Source organism: Lissotriton helveticus, chromosome 4_1 (assembly GCF_964261635.1).
Source record: "Lissotriton helveticus chromosome 4_1, aLisHel1.1, whole genome shotgun sequence".
In the NCBI taxonomy this organism is placed as follows: Eukaryota; Metazoa; Chordata; class Amphibia; order Caudata; family Salamandridae; genus Lissotriton; species Lissotriton helveticus.
The window spans coordinates 421899556-421917367 of record NC_136063.1 but is presented as its reverse complement, the minus strand read 5'-3'; the positions used below and the strand labels follow the sequence as shown (position 1 = coordinate 421917367).

The 17812-nt window shown below is 42.9% G+C and overlaps 1 protein-coding gene across 7 annotated transcripts in view; it reads left to right on the top strand.

Moving 5' to 3' along the window:
- VPS13B (vacuolar protein sorting 13 homolog B) overlaps window positions 1-17812 on the top strand; it is a 3181000-nt gene that overhangs the window by 152752 nt on the left and 3010436 nt on the right. For all 7 annotated transcript variants that reach the window (XM_078686964.1, XM_078686965.1, XM_078686963.1 and 4 more), the window contains exon 4: window positions 10228-10348. In XM_078686964.1, the coding sequence (XP_078543090.1) occupies window positions 10228-10348 (121 nt within the window). The remainder of the gene's footprint in view (window positions 1-10227; window positions 10349-17812) is intronic.

Genomic DNA, 17812 nt, shown 5'->3' with positions numbered 1-17812 from the left:
ATTAGAATGGTTAATAATTCTCAATTGTACAGTTTATATCCCCATTATTTTAGTCGCTTGTCACTATAGGAATTTCCTATTTTAACCATTGTATGGGTTAAAAAACGACTTAAACAAAGAATAACACATCTATCAGTTAAAATACTTTCACTTATTCATTTGTAATGTAGTCTTTAGTATAGGCTAAGTGCCCAGGGTTATAATTTTGTACAAATTGGTTAATACTTCTTAGTAATGGCTAAGTGCCTTTATGGTCTTATCACTGTTGCAGCATTTCTGGTTTCAATGGTTGTTTGAGCAGTCTAATTACAGTATTTAGTCATATACAGTTCACAGGTGGACATGCATCTCTACGTCCATATTCAGTCCCCTCTGCATTTTTGTTTGAGATCTAATGATCAGGCGCGACTCCAATCGTCTGAGTAGTTGTTTCCTATTCCCTCCTCTCTCATGTTGAGGGATGGTGGCAAGTCCACTGTAGCGAACATCTTTCCATGTTTTTCCAGTGTGTTTGGACATGTGTTTGGCAATAGCGTAAGACATATCGCCATTCTGAATTGCCCTGATATGTTCCAGGATCCTTTTGTGCAGTGGACAAGTAGTCATTCCAATATAATTTTTACCACAGGCACATGTTAGCATATATACCACATAAGTTGTTTTGCATGTGATAATATCCTCCACATTGAAGATCTTGCCCTGTGGATCTTTCAAAGATTTCAAAGACTGGCCTATAGTACAAGCCTTGCATTGATAACATTTATTAAAGCCATTTTGTTTCAATGTTAACCAGTCCTTTTTCTTTTTCAATTGAAAATGGCTTCTCACCAGTTTGTCTTGTAGCGATTGTGGTCTCCTATAAGTCATTTGCGGATGATCTCCAAGTTGTCCACCAATGTCCGGGTCCTTCTTTAGGACATTCCAATATTTATTCAATATTTTTCTCACATTTTGACTTTCTTTGCTGTAAGTTGTTATCATCCGAATGGGTTCAGTTTGGTTTTTTTGTTGTCGTATCCAATTTTGCTTTGTTGATCAATGTTTCTGTTCTATTCAAAGCTCTAGCTTTAAGTTCTCCTTTTTTTACATCATTATAGCTGTACCCTCTTTTGAGGAATCTCTTGGCAGTTTCTTTATATTTACAGTTCATTTCTTTCAGGTTAGAACAATTTCTCTTCATCCTAATGAATTCCCCATAAGGGATACTTTTTTTCAGATTTGTAGGATGAAAACTTTCTCCATGCAATATACTGTTCGTTGCCGTGGATTTGCGGTGGACTTTTGTTTCAATTTGTCCATTTGCCACATAGACCCTGGTGTCTAGAAAAACGATTTCCTTATCACTAATTGTGGATGTGAATCTTAATCCTAGTTCATTGTTGTTCAGTTCATCTAGATACCTGTTAAATTCCGCGGTAGTACCATTCCAAATCAGGAAACGGTCATCGATAAATCGGAGCCAGAGTACGACCTTGGATGTATACTGGTCATACTCTTCTCCCCAAGCTGTTGTTCTCTCCCACCAACCCATGGTCCCAAAGGGCCTATGGCATAATTTTTTTGGGCCTGTGTCCTGTAATGGAGGCCGCAACTTCTCTGTTGATGTTTTAGCCAGCCAATCAGATTTCTCGATACCATGGTACTGAAGTGGCAGACAGGAAAAAAAGAAAACCCTTTGACCACTGGGGTACTGCGGTATTCTAGCATCAATGACTTTTGAACCTTCATTTCTCAAAAACGGCTGAACAGATTTACACCAAATCCTCCCTTCATTTTCTCAGTCCACGCTGGACAGATTAGTTATATATATATTCGAAAATTTCACTCGACCGCTCGCATTTGAAAGCTAAATTTAATGAGGGCAAGCTGTTTTTAGGTCCTACTTGCCCTTTCTGGCGAGTAAGAAGACAAACTAGCTTTTGTCCTCTGAAAACGGAGCAAACGTAACAAGATAACAAGATTGAAAGGCATTTGTATTGCTCACAAAGTGAATGAGCAATAAAGATGCTTTTAAATCTTATCTTGTCACATTTGCTCCGCTTTCCGAGATGGAGGTCAAGTAGGTTGCAGTTAGGTCGAGGAGATTTTTCTAGGTCTTAGCCTTGCAGGACTACAACCATTTTTTGGGATATATATATATATATATATACACACACGGAGTTATCAGAGCACTTTACATAAGGTTCGACTAAATTACTTAAGTTATAAGTTACATCAGTTAATAGAAAAACATTTGACGAACGTAGAAGATGAGATGAGTGGAGCTTAGAAGGGAAAGGGTGTAGGGTAAAGGAGTAGGAGGGAAATAGGATGGAGAGACGAAGGAGAGTCTGCCCAGAGTTTGGCTGGGTAGGTGACAGCCTAGGGGGAAGTTCACAGCCCATCTCCTCCATAGCTATCAGGTAGCTCCACAGGTCATCGGCCAAATAGCTAGGCCTCAATGGGAAAACATTTAGAGAGCATAGTGGACAAGATAAATGGAGCATGGGGGGGCAGGGGGTAGGGTAAATGGGTAGGAGGGAGAATGCGACGGAGAGACAAAGGAAAGTCTGCCCAGAGTCCGGCTGGGTAGGTGACGGCCGAGGGAGAAGTCCACCGCCCATCTCCTCTTTAGCTATCAGGTAGCTCCACCGGGCATCGGTCAAAAAGCTAGGTCTCCACGGTCAGAGGTAAGTTTGTAGATTAAGTATCCTGATGGGTAGGCCGGATGGAGGATGGATAGGGGGTAGCCATTCCGCAGCGCCTGCTGCGGCCCGCAACGCCATGATGCGATGAAGATCCGGTGCAAAGAAACAAAGATGGCGTCTTCTTCTTGGTGCGACACGATGTGGACAGCGACCGGTCCTGCGACACAGTTCCCGGTGATGTAGCGGCGTGTGATGCGATGTCGATCCTCTTCTCTGGCGATGCGAGGCGCTTCGACAACAATGTAAGCCGCGACAGGCCCTGCGACACGCTTCCTGGTTATGCCACGGCGTCTGATGCGCCATCGATCCTCTTCGATGACTCAACGGTTCTTCTGGGAGGTGGCGGTGCATCGGTGAGTCCAGTTGCCTCACCCGCAATAATAATGAAATGTGCCCCTTGGAGGTGGCGGTCGCTGGGGCTTTGATAAGCCCTAGTAGGTTGGCCCCGTGTTTCCCCCTCCTATATTTATTACATACCCCTGGGATCTGGCCCACCTGGGGGTTATTTAAAAGCAAGTGCAGGAGTCAGTGCTTGCTTTTTTTTTTGCCGCAAATATTGCAAAGTTTGCGACAGAATTTTTGTGCTTTTTTAAAATGCTTTTATGCAGTGGCATGACCCAGGGGGACCCCAAGACCATGGCTTGGGCGCGGGGTTATTCCTACCCTGCACCCTTTTCTTTATTTCCACTTATTTTTGGGGGGACTCAGTAAAGCCGAGTCCCAAGATGGCTGCTGACACTTCCTGGTTGAAGTGTTAGCAGCCAATCAGAGCATTGTATTCCCCTGCACAAGCTCGTCTTTGTTTGCGAAGGCTTCACGACTAGAGATCTCAGTATAATTTACGGCTTAAATGTCTCAAACTATGGAACAGATTTACACCAAATAGGCAAAAGGTATTTCCTTGAACCAACATCTACCTCCCTGCCAAATTTGGTGTAAATCCGTTCAGCAGTTCGGGCTGTAGGTGTGGCTAATGGTTCCTATGGGAATTAACATTAAAAACCCTACCTTATTTTGTGCCCCAAATCCCCCACCCCCCACTTCACTGATCACCCTCAACCTTTCCATGACAACCAGAACCTACCTTGGCACTTTTTGGGGAAAATTTCATGAAGATTGGTGAAACAACGCCAAAGTTATAGCCAAGTCAAAAATGTTTTTCTATGGAAACTAGGTAATAACTATAACTTCCTACACCGACCGCAAGTAGGTAATTAATACACATATATATATATTTCTCCGAAGAGTATAATTTGCATTTATATTACCATTGTTGAATGTGGGGAGTATATGTCTATGTGGGGGTATTTATAGAGCGCACTGTTACTCCAGGGAGTGTCCTGGCGCTAAGAGCTGAAAGGGTAGCAGCAGGGGAAGGAAGGTTATGGGCATGAGTAGAGCCAAGTTTTCAGTTTCGTGCAGAACAGAGGTGTGGATTCAACGTTTCTCAGGTGGAGGGGCGAAAAAACCTTGCCCCCTGTCCTAGACTTTCTAATACTGGGGATGTTAGTTAGCAGCAGGTTAGAGGAACTGAGATTTCTTTGTAGGGCATAAAGTGAAATCTTGCGTTTTGATATACCCTGGTCCTGTCCCATATACGGTTTTCAGGGTAACGAGCAGAGTCTTAAAGATTACTCTTTTCCTCTCTGGGAGTCAGTGGAGACTCCTCAGAAGGTAAGTCACATGCGCATTCCAGGGGAGCTGAAAGATGGTGCGGGCTGCTGCATTCTGGACAAGCTGAAGCATGTCCAGCATATAACAGAAAGGGTAAAAAGTGCCTTCAAGGGAATTCGTTTAAGTAAAGTTTCTTAATTAACAATGTGATTTCTGGAGAATCAATTAATTATTCTCATTGGAACCCAATTCAACTGAATACAAATAAAATTACACAAACATGACTACATATATGACAAACATAGGCAAACGCAAGGTGTATAGAAAATAGGATTTTATCAGACAATTAAAACTGATTCATATGATATACAGGAAAAAACATAGGACTGAAGGTTGACACTAAATATATGTACAAACAACTCAACAGAACCTATTGACGCCTATCCCAAAAGTATATTGAAAAAACAAACAGGATGAAGCGGAGGTCGACGTTTCGGTCTCCTACAAACTACTTGACGAGACCATCTTCAGGACTGGTGATATTTTCAATCTGTATATTACAAAATGTAATAGCGAGTCTTACGTATGTAGCAATTAAATTGCACCGACAGAAACACGTCACATTTATTCAGTGCAGAGCATGGTACTTCAAGGCGATTAATGGTCTCCGCAAATAGCGAATCTTGCGGCTATAGCAAATCAATTGGACCAATAGACACACGTCGCGTTATTCAGTGAAGAGCATTGGTGCTTCAAACCGATTAAAAAGCTCAGCCAATCTTAAATTACGATGAACTGCATGAAAGCAGGGTGCCGCTTTTACTTGCAGCGTAAGTCTGGCAGCTGTCCGACTGAAAAACGATCAAACTGGGAGAACTGTCAGTTCGGCACATGCAACCTTGCTTCAAACTTCCAGGGGCTTCGGTCAATACGAAATCGCGATAAAGACGGGCCAAAGTACGGGGATCCTGTCTATCGAATAGGCGGAACCAGACAACATACAAGGCATGCCCAGATAGAGGCCATTCCCATAGTCCAGCCGAGATATAATCAGGGCTTGAATCACCTGTTGTCTGACAGCTCTCAACAGAAAAAATAGATTTTTTGCATAAGACGCAACAGAGTAAAGCAGGTGCCACTACAGCGTTAACTTGGGCACGGAATAGCAACTGGTTGTCAAATTTGAACCCCAGGTTTTTCACCACAGAGTCATTAGCTGCGGGGGCTGGAGCGTCCGCTGGTCAGAAGACCTGCAGCGGTATCTCTGCGCCCTTGCCTTCCCTGCATTACATTTCAACTGATTCACAGCCAGCCACCCGAAAACAGCTGAGAGGCAGGTACTAATTAACATACTATAACAGGGCTTGTTCTTCCACGTAAACAGCAGCTGAGTGTCATCTGCATAGGGCACAATTTTGGCCCCAAACGATTCAACCAAGGCAGCCAGGGGTGTGAGGTAGATGTTAAACAAGGTCAGACTCCAGGCCGAACCCTGTAGACCCCAATCTTCAACAGACAAGAAGCTGCCAGCCATTTCCAGGCCAGACCCCTGAGGCCAATCGCATGAGCATCTGGTGCGAGACCATATCGAAAGCGGCCAATAGGTCTAACAAGATCAGCAACGCTCTCTCGCCTGCCTCCAGACTTAGCCTAATGGAATTGACCACCTCCAGTAGAGCGGTTTCCATGCTATGGTTAGGTCGGAAGCCTGACAGGCTAGGGTGAAGTAGGCAGGGTTTTTCTAGAAAGGAAGATAGCTGCGGTCACATGTTTCTCTAGGAGCTTTGAAAAGACCTGGAGAAGGGAGATAGGCCTATATTTGGCAGGGTCCGGGGAATTAGCCTGGGCCTTTTTTAGCAATGGAATAACCTTTGCTTGTTTCCATTTAGTGGGAACCAATGCAGACGAGAGGGAGGAGTTGAATAAAAACTGGTTTATGGATGGATTAATGGCTTCTGCTCCCAAGACCAGAATGGAAGCGGGGGCAGTGTCCAATGGAGAGCCAGATTTAAGGCCTTTTAGGGCCCTCAAAGAGTCTTGCAGAGAGATTGGGTCAAAAAAGTTCAGAGAACATATATCCGTAATGGAGGGTGGGCTGTAGTTCAATATATCCTGATTATTGCCACATATAAGGCAGGGCCTGATGTGTCACATCCCATCGTAGGTGGTGAGAGACTGGCCGGGGTGGAATATATTTTTTCCTGGAAGAATGAGGCGAGCGTCTCACACCATTCCTCAGAGGGTGGTTTCTCATTAGAACCAGCTTCAGGCACTGAGAAGGACTTCACAATTTTGAAAATATCTCTAGAGTGGTTGCCTGCCATTAGAATTTTTGCCACAAAATAGTTTTTTTTGCTCACTTAATTTCTTTATAGTAGCTTCCAAGCACTAATTTACTGCTACTAATTTAGTGGCTACAATTTCTGCGAGGTGAAGATACGACTGGTCGTGAAGCCCTCCCTGTACAATGGTCATAGTATATTGCACTCAACATATCTGCATGTATACTTTTCCCCACAATGTTTTTTCATATGCAGTAGTTATAAGCAAACATATTTAAATAACCAGAGCTGAATCACTTAAATCCGCGGTGTGAATAAAATCACAGTTACTAGGAATCTGACTCATTTAGCGGTGGTAATATCATGGAATCTGACCTTTTCCACTCAAGTAGTAAATGTTATGTTATGTTATGTTATGTTAGGTTGTCTTGTAAAGCGCACGGCTACCCCAGCAATGGGGCGTCCCATCGCTGTAGACCACTGGGGAACCCGTCCCGGCTTTCCCTGCGAGATTATCCCTGCTGGGTATCTCCAAGGTGAAACCAGGCATCCCCAGTGTATGTGGGGGGCCGTTGTGGAGATGAGGCAAGCTAATGCCCAGAGTTGCCGAGTGTGATCCCTGGTTAGAGTAGGCACCGAAGCGAGAATTATCAAGTCCGCTGACCCTGGTCCACGACCCTGCCGCGTCGGGAATTGAACCCTGGTCCCAGGCCGTCCTCTGCTTCCGGGTCTGCCACCTCTAACCAGTGAGCCACACGAACCTGTGTTTATTTTCAGTGCCATGGCATAGATTAATTTACAATGACAGTGGAAATAAATATGGCCCAATAAAGTACATTTAAAAGGCAGCACTAATAAGCGCGGATTCACATATTTATCACTATAAAAAGGTCACCCCCATTTCCCAAACCCTGTTCGGAAATATAGCACGTACCGTGGCTGCGTTGTAAAAGCAGACTTGTGGGTAGGCATTCTCCACAAGTAAATGTCAGGCAAGACCGACCTTCACTGCACAGCCACTTGTTGTTCTTGTGGGTCCCAGTTCGTTTGAATAAATATACCCCTATGACGTTGCTACTTTTCTGGGGGATTTACTGGCCAGGTCATTACTTTATATTTTAAAGTTGTGGTAAGTTCGTGAATACAATTTGGAAATCTTCTGAAGTGTTTTTTCTCCTTGTGTGTAGAGTTTTAAGCGTATATTTCTCAAGGAATATATTTCTAGATGTTTCTGTTTTTCTTCATTTTATTCCGGGATTGACAAAAATACCCGCCATTTCCTAAAATGCTGGTTGGTGGTAACCGTCTCATTTATACGTTCTGTTTCCAGAGTACATTTATTGTATTATTGAGTTGTAATCACCCGTGTGCACGTTTTGACCTTTTGTCGTGATTTCTGAATATGTAGCCTTTTCTCCTGGATAGGCTCTTACCCAAAGGCTAGCCCCATGTTCACCTCTGGGAGACGTTGCAGTAATTCTGTTCTACCGATTATTCACACTGCTGGTGTTATTGTACCTTTCTTCATACGTACAGCATGCGCCGCTGCTGCTGGGTTCACGCATGGTTCGGCGTGTGAAAGCCACAGGGCGGATAAGATAAGATCCTGCAGCAGATGGGTGCGGGCACTTTCTGTTTTTTTTCTCGACTCGGTGGTGTCTGGGTTGAGGTAAGTCTGGTGTGTGACATGGCAGAGGTGTCCCTGGCGGGAGCACGAGGAAGGCGTGGAAGGGTCGTGTTTATCTGTTTGGAGTAGTTTGCTGTTTTAAGGCCCCGACATTGTCTTGCTTCGCGGGGCATCTGTAATTAGTTGTGGTTTAGAGGACAGTTTTCTGACACGTCCGAACTGTTGGGGATTGTTTTGTAAGCAAATGCTTAGCCTGACCTGATAAAGGCAGATTGGGTTTCCCTTGTTTATTTTTCTAGTGTACGTTTTTTTCTTCTTAAGTTTTTTGTGGTTTGGGTGAGTAGCATCCCATCGTTTATAAGGGACAGTGTTGACCTTTTAGGGGGTTAGGAAGATGGCGAGGATTTTTTTTCTCCCTTTTTTTAAATTCGCAGTATTGCCTAAGGTATTTTTTTAATTCAATTTTTTTGTTTGTTGTGTAAAGACTTACTTAAACTGTGTCTGTTATTCTTACATACTGGCTCTAAGCATGGCATCGGCGCCTGTTTTCTCACGTTCCTAGTTAGTGCTCACCACAATTGTTTTCGCCTATGAAACGCAGAAAATGCAATAATAACCTACGCAAAATAGGTGCAAATACCGGTCGCACATGTTGTCCCTCATTTTTGTTCACAACTTTAACTCGGACACAAAACATTTTCAGAAAGATGTCGTATCCGGAATTGCCGTGTTGTGTTTAAACCTGATTTTTGCACCATGGTGTAAATGGCTTTATGTTTCGTTTGCTGCTGTAACCTTCCAGCAATACTAGGATTACATATTTCTGAAAGTATGCACTTCATTGGTGCAGTTCTTAATTCGAAAGCTGTACCCCCGCCATTCCAGACCACAGCCGCGGCACAGACAAACTGGCTGTGCCCCCTTGTTCCCAGGACCCATTTGATCCGAGCCCCCCATTGGGAGCTCCTGAACTTGTACCCAAGTCCCCCTCTGCAACCTGTTTCTAGATATCCCTACCTCCTTTCCACCAGCGTAGCGCACACAGCTACCAACCCGACCAGCACCTCTGCACCCGGTGCCCCAGGGCAGGTAACTAGTAAATGCTGGTGGTACTTTGGACCTTAACCCCCTATCCCCTCTCTCCTGAATCTTTCCCCTTGCCCACTACACCGCCTAGACCCCTGTCCTTTTGTACCCTTTGACTAAGCACTCCTTCTCCCCTTGTTGGGGAAAGATCCAATATTTATACTCTGGAGTCTCAGCGAACCAGCTGAGAGAGTCCACAGCGCCCAGGGTGCCACTCACAGTTGAGGTGTGGTATGGCACCCCTTGCCAAAGCACTCCCTCTCCCCTTTTTGGGAAAGGATCCAGTATGTAGGCCTTGGAGTCTCAGAGACCCCTCTGAGAGAGTCCACTGCGTATAGGGAGCCTCTTGCAACAGCGATGGGGAATATGGTACCACTTCCCTTGGGATCACAGTTTTCTGGACTTTGGATGCAGCTCTGACTCGTCTTCCGGTTTGTGTCCCCGTCACCCCACCTCTTTCTTCCATGCTGTGTCTCTCACCCTCCTCTCCTCTTCCCTCCTCCATTCTCTGTCTTCTTCCCCTGCTCTTACCCCCTCCTCCCCTGAATCTCTCCCCTTGTCTGCTTTTTCCCTTATGTATATGTCCTTTTTGTTTGTCTCGACCTTACTTGTCACTATGTTGCCAGGCTCTTATAAGTCTGTAACCTTTGTAACAATGTAACCTGCAATTATGGTCTGAATACTCATGTAAAGCGCTCTGATACCTCCGGGTCTAGCCAGCGCTATATAAAACCTTTAAAATAAAATTAAAAGATGCGCTGAAGGAAGAAGTGTGCACGTCTTGTCCTGAGGAAGCTGAATGTCTGTTGTTCAATGTAAATTGAATGCAAGTGCTTGATTTATCACACAACTGAAGTACATAACAAACCACTGTATCCTGTAGCATTCCCATCCCTTCTATGCATTACTAACTCAGGCCATTGTTTTGCAGGATGACCATGAAAGCTGTGGCTCCAGCTCGACCAACCGCAGTACCACAGAAAGTTCCAAATCTGTGACCAAGCCTCGTCGCATCCAGCAGACTGCCCCCACCGATCCAGACTTACCACCAGGTGACTTACACTAAACTCTGCATAACTATACCAACATGTGGTGTTTACAAATGTGCACTGTTTGGTAGAACATGGGTGGGTTTCGTTTTTGTTGGGCTTTATATTGCTCTTCCAGTGTCTGTGTCCCTGGACGCCCAATGATGTGCTGTCAGATGTTTGTCATCTTAAGGCTTGTTGCTGAAGCCACTTCAGCCTAGTTGACTAAGGTTTCTGGCTAGAGCATAGTGAAGGCCAACTTTTGATAGTAGTCGGGCCTGGGTTACAGTAGTCCTTGAATTCATTCTCTGCACCACTGGGAGCCAGTGGAGAGCTTTCAACTAGTTGTACGTGATTCCTTTTCCAAATGAAGGTTAAGCAAAGTTTTGTCACCTCAGTTTGCAACATTGAAATCTTTTTGTGTTCAGTAAGAACATTGAAATCTTTTAGTAAGAGTTTTAGGAGCCCTTTATAGACCACGTTACAATACTCCAGTCCACCCATCATAACTGCTTGCGTTCAGCTCTATCTAGTAGGTCATTTTCAAGGAGTGGAAGGCTTTTCCTTATTGTTGCAGAACAATTGAAGTTTGATATCCATGACAGCATCATTGATTTGAAAGCGCTGTGTCAAATGTAATACCCACGTTTCTTATTTTCTATGAGGTGGCTCGGAGCGGGCCTCTTGCATCAAGTTAGGAAGCATAGAATGTTCTGTGATCCTCCCATTTTCAATATCTGTTTTCACTTTATTCAGGTAATGACTGATTTATTTCATAATGCTAGTTTATGTGATATGGTCATTCTATAATGTTTGCGCGAGTCCTCTAATTCATTTGCCAAATAGACGTGAAGTTGGGTCTCTTACGTGTGCACCTCAAAATTAATCTGATGGCGTTCAAATATGTGTAGATATTGAACATCATGTGTGGTAGGATAAATGCCTATGGAGCATTTCTTGTCACTATTAAAAGTATTGACTCTTCTGATCCCATGAACATGACCTTCGGATGGATTTAGAGTAAAGAGCAGATTCTATCCATGACTATGCCCAATAGCCTGTCTGTGGATTGCATCTTTTCAGTGAAATCTCATGGGTCACAGTATCATAGGCTGCTGAGAGGCTCAATTTTACTTGCATTCACTAGGGAGTTTTTGGGTCTCGCCTAGGCAGCGCTTGCACAGTCACTTCGAAACATGCTGTATCTAGGAAATGGGCTAGAAAAAATGCCCATCTTTTTCATTGGTTCCTGTTCTTTAGAAATGTTGACTTTTCATTGGTGAATACACTTAGTAGTCCCTCCTTTTGGGATTTTGTATCCTCCCATGAGAACAGGCCCTCTTACGTGTGTTCTTACTGTTCCGGTTATTTATACTTAGAGAGCACTCCTTAAGTGTTGTGTTTACTTATTCAATGAAACTCCCATTGCTTCACTTTCTTGCAGTCCTGTTATTTCATTTGCTTTTTCCCTTGACCATTTGCTTGGCCCCTAGATCTCCCCAGGCCTCCCCTCACCCCGTCCACAACACTGCTCCAGGCCCCCACTACCCCTCCGTGAAGCAACTTTGTGATATAATATATTGTATAACTATATATTCAATACAAAATTGGGAACTTAATTAATTGAAGTGTATGTTATTCATGGTGTGGGGTACAATGTATTATTTGACTTGAATAATTCCTGTTGGGACCAATTGTGTTCTGTACCATGCCTTACCCAGGTCCTACGGTCTACTGGGTTTCCCCATTGTTTTGTAATGGTCTTGTTTTCTAATATTGACGAGCAGTTTCTGTATTGCACCCGTATGTAAACTGCTTGATGGTCTTGTAGGAGACGGGGATGCTTCACTCATTCTTGAAGGTCCGTTATTAATTCTTTGTGGAACCTTTTCAGGCGACCCAGGGCAGGAGTCCCAGATCAATCAGGGGTTACTGGGCTCAGAGTGTGACATTTAGAGCCTCTTACCATGGTTGTCCTGGGACTGAGCCCAAAACTGGGCACCAAGAGCTCCTCTTTAGCCGTAACCCTCAAAGTCGCAAAGCTGAGCAATCCATTGGTTACTCAGGAGGAGGGTGTGGAGTTAGTGTCTTCGAATTCAAAAGATCATCTAGGAGCAGCCAGTAAATCAATATCCAGCCAGTGGTTTTAGGAAAAAGGGCTTTACTTCAACGCACAACTCAGTACTGTGCATAAGACTCAAAGTGAACTCTAAATGTTAAACTAGTTTTTGAATTGTTGCTCATCGTGCGACTGCGACTGAACAGCCCCTGCTCTTTCAGCACAGACAGATCCCAGTCATTAACCGGCCAAAAATAGATCTTGCCCTCTCAAGGGAATCCCCCAGGGAAATTGTCCTGATCTGTTGATGGATTTCTGCGTGACCACACGCAACATACACACTGCGCATACATCATCTACACACTGAAGTAACACATGTACAGGTGTCATCCTTGTTCCACATAGATGGAGGAAAAAACCTGGTTTCAGGGGACTAGCAAACAAACTTAAAACATAGCAGAGGCCAGTTGCTGACTTCCCCTGCCAGAATACATGTAAAAAGACCTGTCCTGCCACTATAATCTTGTCCATGTAACCCACTGTCGGCCTCATCAGCCCTGAAAGTCAGAAAATGCAGGACTTGCTATGATGAACTCAGGTTGGGGGTGCATGCTCATCAAAGACAAACCGGGACATTTTCTGTCCCATTATTTTTCTTCTTGAATTTTGCTAGGAAAAGGAAGGTTAGAAATTGATTTTTATAATTGGCCAAGATGGGAAGGTCTGCCATTGGTTTCTTCAACAGTGAAGTGATAATGGCATGTTTCACTGGGCAAAGGCACAGACGCCTTGGACAGAGAAGCATGTAACATGCCAGGTGAACACATATGGAAGAATTACTATAGGCTGGGTGGCTCAGACCCACTAACCAGGTAGACAGTTTTCTGGCCAGGAGCCTGTTCGCCCCCCTCCTCCTATTGAAGTGGGCAGGACTTTCGGGATGTTTTTCGATGATCATCTTTCCCTTAAAGCCTAGATTGCTTCTGTAATGAAATCTTAATTCTGGATTCTAAAACGTTTTTATATTTTCTGTTGTCGGATGGTCAGAAAATAGTGATCCAAGCGCAGATTCTCTCCAGGTTAGAAGACTATTCCAACGCTCTTTACTTGGGTCTACCGAAGTATCTTATACATCGGCTCCAAGTGGTACAGAATTCCATAGTCCGCCTCTTGTACAAACTCACAATATGGACTTCTGTGTCTCGGTTCCGAAAACAGCTGCACTGGTTACTAGTGAGCAAAGGAATCACATTCAAAATCCTAAGAATTGCTTACCGAACTTTTCATGGATCAGGACTTCAATATCTTAATACCAGGATTCAAGAATATTGCCCTTCAAGGCTCTTTTGCTCGAGGGATGCTCAGTTACTAGTGGTTCTGCACTTCAAGTAAAAGAGACAGGGCGGCTCATCCTTTTCGGTACAAGTCACTTTAATTTGGAAACAGCTACCTCTTCAACTAAGAAATATGCTGGATGAGACATCCTTTTCGGAATTTGTTCAAAAACAATTTATTCAGATTATAACACGCCACATTGAATCTGCATTAGCCTCAGCTCCTGGACACTCACTATAAAAATTGATTAGTTCATTCAGTCATTATCTTGAGAGTGTTTTCTACTTTTATTGTCTGTCTCATGATTTACCTGTTGTAGGATAGTGTTGAATAAATGGTCCACACTATAGTCAAAATTGAATGGTTGTTCAGTTATTGATGTTTTGAAAAATTGAGCCAAACAAAGTTATAGATTTTCATACTGTATGTCAAACTGTGGACCACTGCAGGGGATCATATTGCGATTCGAGTTCTGCATTAGAACAAGAACATGGCAGTCCTGTTAAGGGCATCCCTGAATAGGGCACACCAAAGGTTCTCACAAGGAAGACTCCTCAGAAGGTTTCTTTAAGATTTATGCATTTTATTGTTCCAAAATGTGTTTATTTTCTTCTTGATATTCAATTCATATCAATCTTTATGTGCATTCAACACAGTTCATCATTGAAAACCATTATTTCATAATACGTATTCCTGGATACTCCAATGCATTTCGGGCAGCCTTGCCCTTTGTCAAGGAGCGCTGAAAACATAAGGATATAGCAATCAAAAAGCTTATACTGCATAGTATTAATGTAACCATAAAGAGGTGCAATGACACTAAAATCAACCCCAGTGTTCAGTGCTATGTACGTGCAGTACGGTACTGGTAACCCGCGTGTGAAGAACAATCGTGGTGATTGTGTACCAAAGTTAAAAAACGTTTCCGTTTGTGATATCTTTAGCGTCTCCACCCGGGGGCTTTACCGAGACTCATTATTTTGCATGTCTTTTTTAACAAACACTCTTGATTACTTGTGACGTGAGAGTGCAACCTTTTCCTTGCGTTTTTCGTTTGTTTGATTGATGTTTGTTTTAACTTTGGTACACAATCACCACGATTGTTCTTCACACGCGGGTTACCAGTACCGTACTGCACGTACATATCACAACACTGGGGTTGATTTTAGTGTCATTGCACCTCTTTATGGTTACATTACTACTATGCAGTATATGCTTTTTGATTGCTATATCCTTATGTTTTCAGCGCTCCTTGACAAAGGGCAAGGCTGCCCGAAATGCATTGGAGTATCCAGGAATACGTAGTATGAAATAATGGTTTTCAATGATGAACTGTGTTGAATGCACATAAAGATTGATATGAATTGAATATCAAGAAGAAAATAAACACATTTTGGAACAATAAAATGCATAAATCTTAAAGAAACCTTCTGAGGAGTCTTCCTTGTGAGAACCTATGGCGTGCCCTATTCAGGGATGCTCTCACATTTTGTGTTTGCACATCTCATTATTATAACTCGACGTGTATGGACGGACACGCCTCCTGCAGGAGCACCCTAACTGATTGAATCTAGAGAACGTTCCAGTTAAACCAAGCGACAACATATTGCAGTGCACCCCCTCGTCACAGTGTTTGTCAGTCCTGTTAAGGGCTCATAGTAATTCAGGATTGTATGAGTCTGTTTTTAGAGTAGGGGAATAATAATAGAGGAATAGGACACTTGGAAGTCTGTTTGGTAATATCGTGCAAAGTTTAGGGGACTAAAGAGTATATCCAGCCTCTGTTTGTGGGTTTCTCCGATTGTTGGCTCGGCTAAGTGCCACAAAGCCTGTACATGGTTTGCCTAAGACTGTCTCTCGGAGAGGGAGTTACATCAGCTTTGAGTTTATTCTCTTTCATGCCTGATGGGCGAGAAGGCTTGCTAGTCCAGAGTATAGAGACCCTGGCAGGAACCCTGCCTAAAACAAACAGAAGCGTGTATCCAAAAAAAGTACTAGAGGACCTGTGTAGGTGGCACAAAAAGTAGCCAATGCATCTCAGGCGCCAAGTCTAGTCACCCTGCTTTGATGTAAAATGCTAAGAAAACAATGTGCCTGTTTTTAGGTAAGCAGAGTCAGAAGTGCAAGAGAATGTTGTTTAGTTCAACCTATGTCGCTGACAGCCATTCTAAGGATCCTGGCTTGCAGAGCCCCAGGAGGCGAGAAACATAATCAATCAGATCCGGACTGTGGCTTAGGGATCTTTTGGATTCAGGTCTTTACTGATGGTCACAATGTCACTAGCCGACAGAAGCCCTGGATCCTCTGTTAGACAATTTGACTTCTTCAAGATGATTTTTATGAGTTGTACTTTTTTTTTTTTACCTCTTAACAAATGTATAGGGTTTTATGGCTGTTAGACTACAGGTGATAATTTTGGTTATCAGTTTTTAATTAAACATTTAGGCTTTATTCAGATTTCTCTTCGTTACACCAATCACCTTTAGTGGAGTTGTGTCACTTATATAGTCTATATTTATATTAAACTCAATCACTTATCTTATCTTGTACCTCTCTAGATGGTATTGTATTTTGCTTCTTGATTCTGACAGTTATCACTTGACTGTATGGTGTTGTCCTTATTGGATCCTGCATTAATTTCTCGACTGGTTGCGTTCTGTGTTGATACCTGTGATTACCGCCTAACTGTATAGCCTTGAGCTTATTGATTCTTACGTTCCACAATACTTCTTGCAGGTTAAGATTTGAGCTGTAGACCTTCAGTGGAGTGAGTATCCATTTGAGGTGTAGGCAGACACATACATAAATAGAGACTCAGAATTGAGCGCATCGGTTAATTCCTTTCCTTCTGTGCAGGATTAAAGGTCTAAGGATCCAAGTTAAGCAAACAGATATGTGCTTTTAGGTCTGTATGCACCAACGTGCACTTGCTTTCGCAGTTCTGTGAATACACTGGAGAGACTAACCGTAAAGCAATGAGCATACAAGCATATTTAAGTGACAGATACTATTACATACAAGGACAGTTGTAATCACGAACGCCTGAGTGCTTGAAGATGTACCAGATGATTTTCGGGGCTTAAACCAACAAATATTTAATGGTTGATTTTAAATGTTTAGCTTTGCATAAGATCCTCAGTTGTATAAACACACAGAGTGTTTTACACATGGCGTTCATTCATGATATTAGGATTTATTATTATCTCTATTAAGAAACTATAAGTATCACTGTTTGTATTATTCCTAAGAAACCTTGTGGGATTTAAGCCCCTGAATAAGAGTTCTAAGCGCTAAATGCATTGTGTTATCACTTATAAAGTATAATTTGATGTTTTAAACCGATTATTTTAATTGAACATCTTTGAGCACAAATTGTAAGACTTCTGATAAATAAATAATGAAAAATAACTGACAACTACTTAAATGTTCACAGTTCTTTTTGAAGAGAAATGTTGCCAGAGTGGCTTTCAGTGCAGTGCCAGAACATACAATACTTTAATTTGGGGTGGAATACAGGTTGGATATAGTAATGCGCATGTTTGACCAGTGATGTGTGGCAGGTGGCACGCTACAGTTTAAAAATCCATTTGCAACGGACATTTTTTTAAAATAAATTCAGGGTGTGAGTCGAACAGGAAAAAGTGGTTTCTTAGAACAATTCTTAAGACTTGAACTTGGCTAAACCTTCCAAAAGGGAGAGTCTGTGGTTACTACGAGGGCCTGTCGCCCCCTTTTGTTTGCAGATAGCTTGGTTTGAATGTTTTCGGAGTTTGGCTAGGGTGCATTTACTCTTCAGATTCTTGTTTACATCTCTCTCCTGCCCCTGGCTTCCTCTCTCACAACTTTAATAGATTCCTCTTGTCCTTTCATGAGCTTAGTAGAAATTCTGGCATCGCAAAGTATTCTCAAACACCAGCATGGCATTGGAAAACCTTTTTAAAAATAGAAAATGGTAACTCATTTTTAACGCCAACAGTCTTGACTTTTGCCAGTAAACTGGCAGAAAAAGCAGATTAAGCCAGCTTTTATCTAGCACATTTTTTAAAATTTATGAAGAGACAGTCTACCACTCCTGCTATCTCTGTAAAACTCAA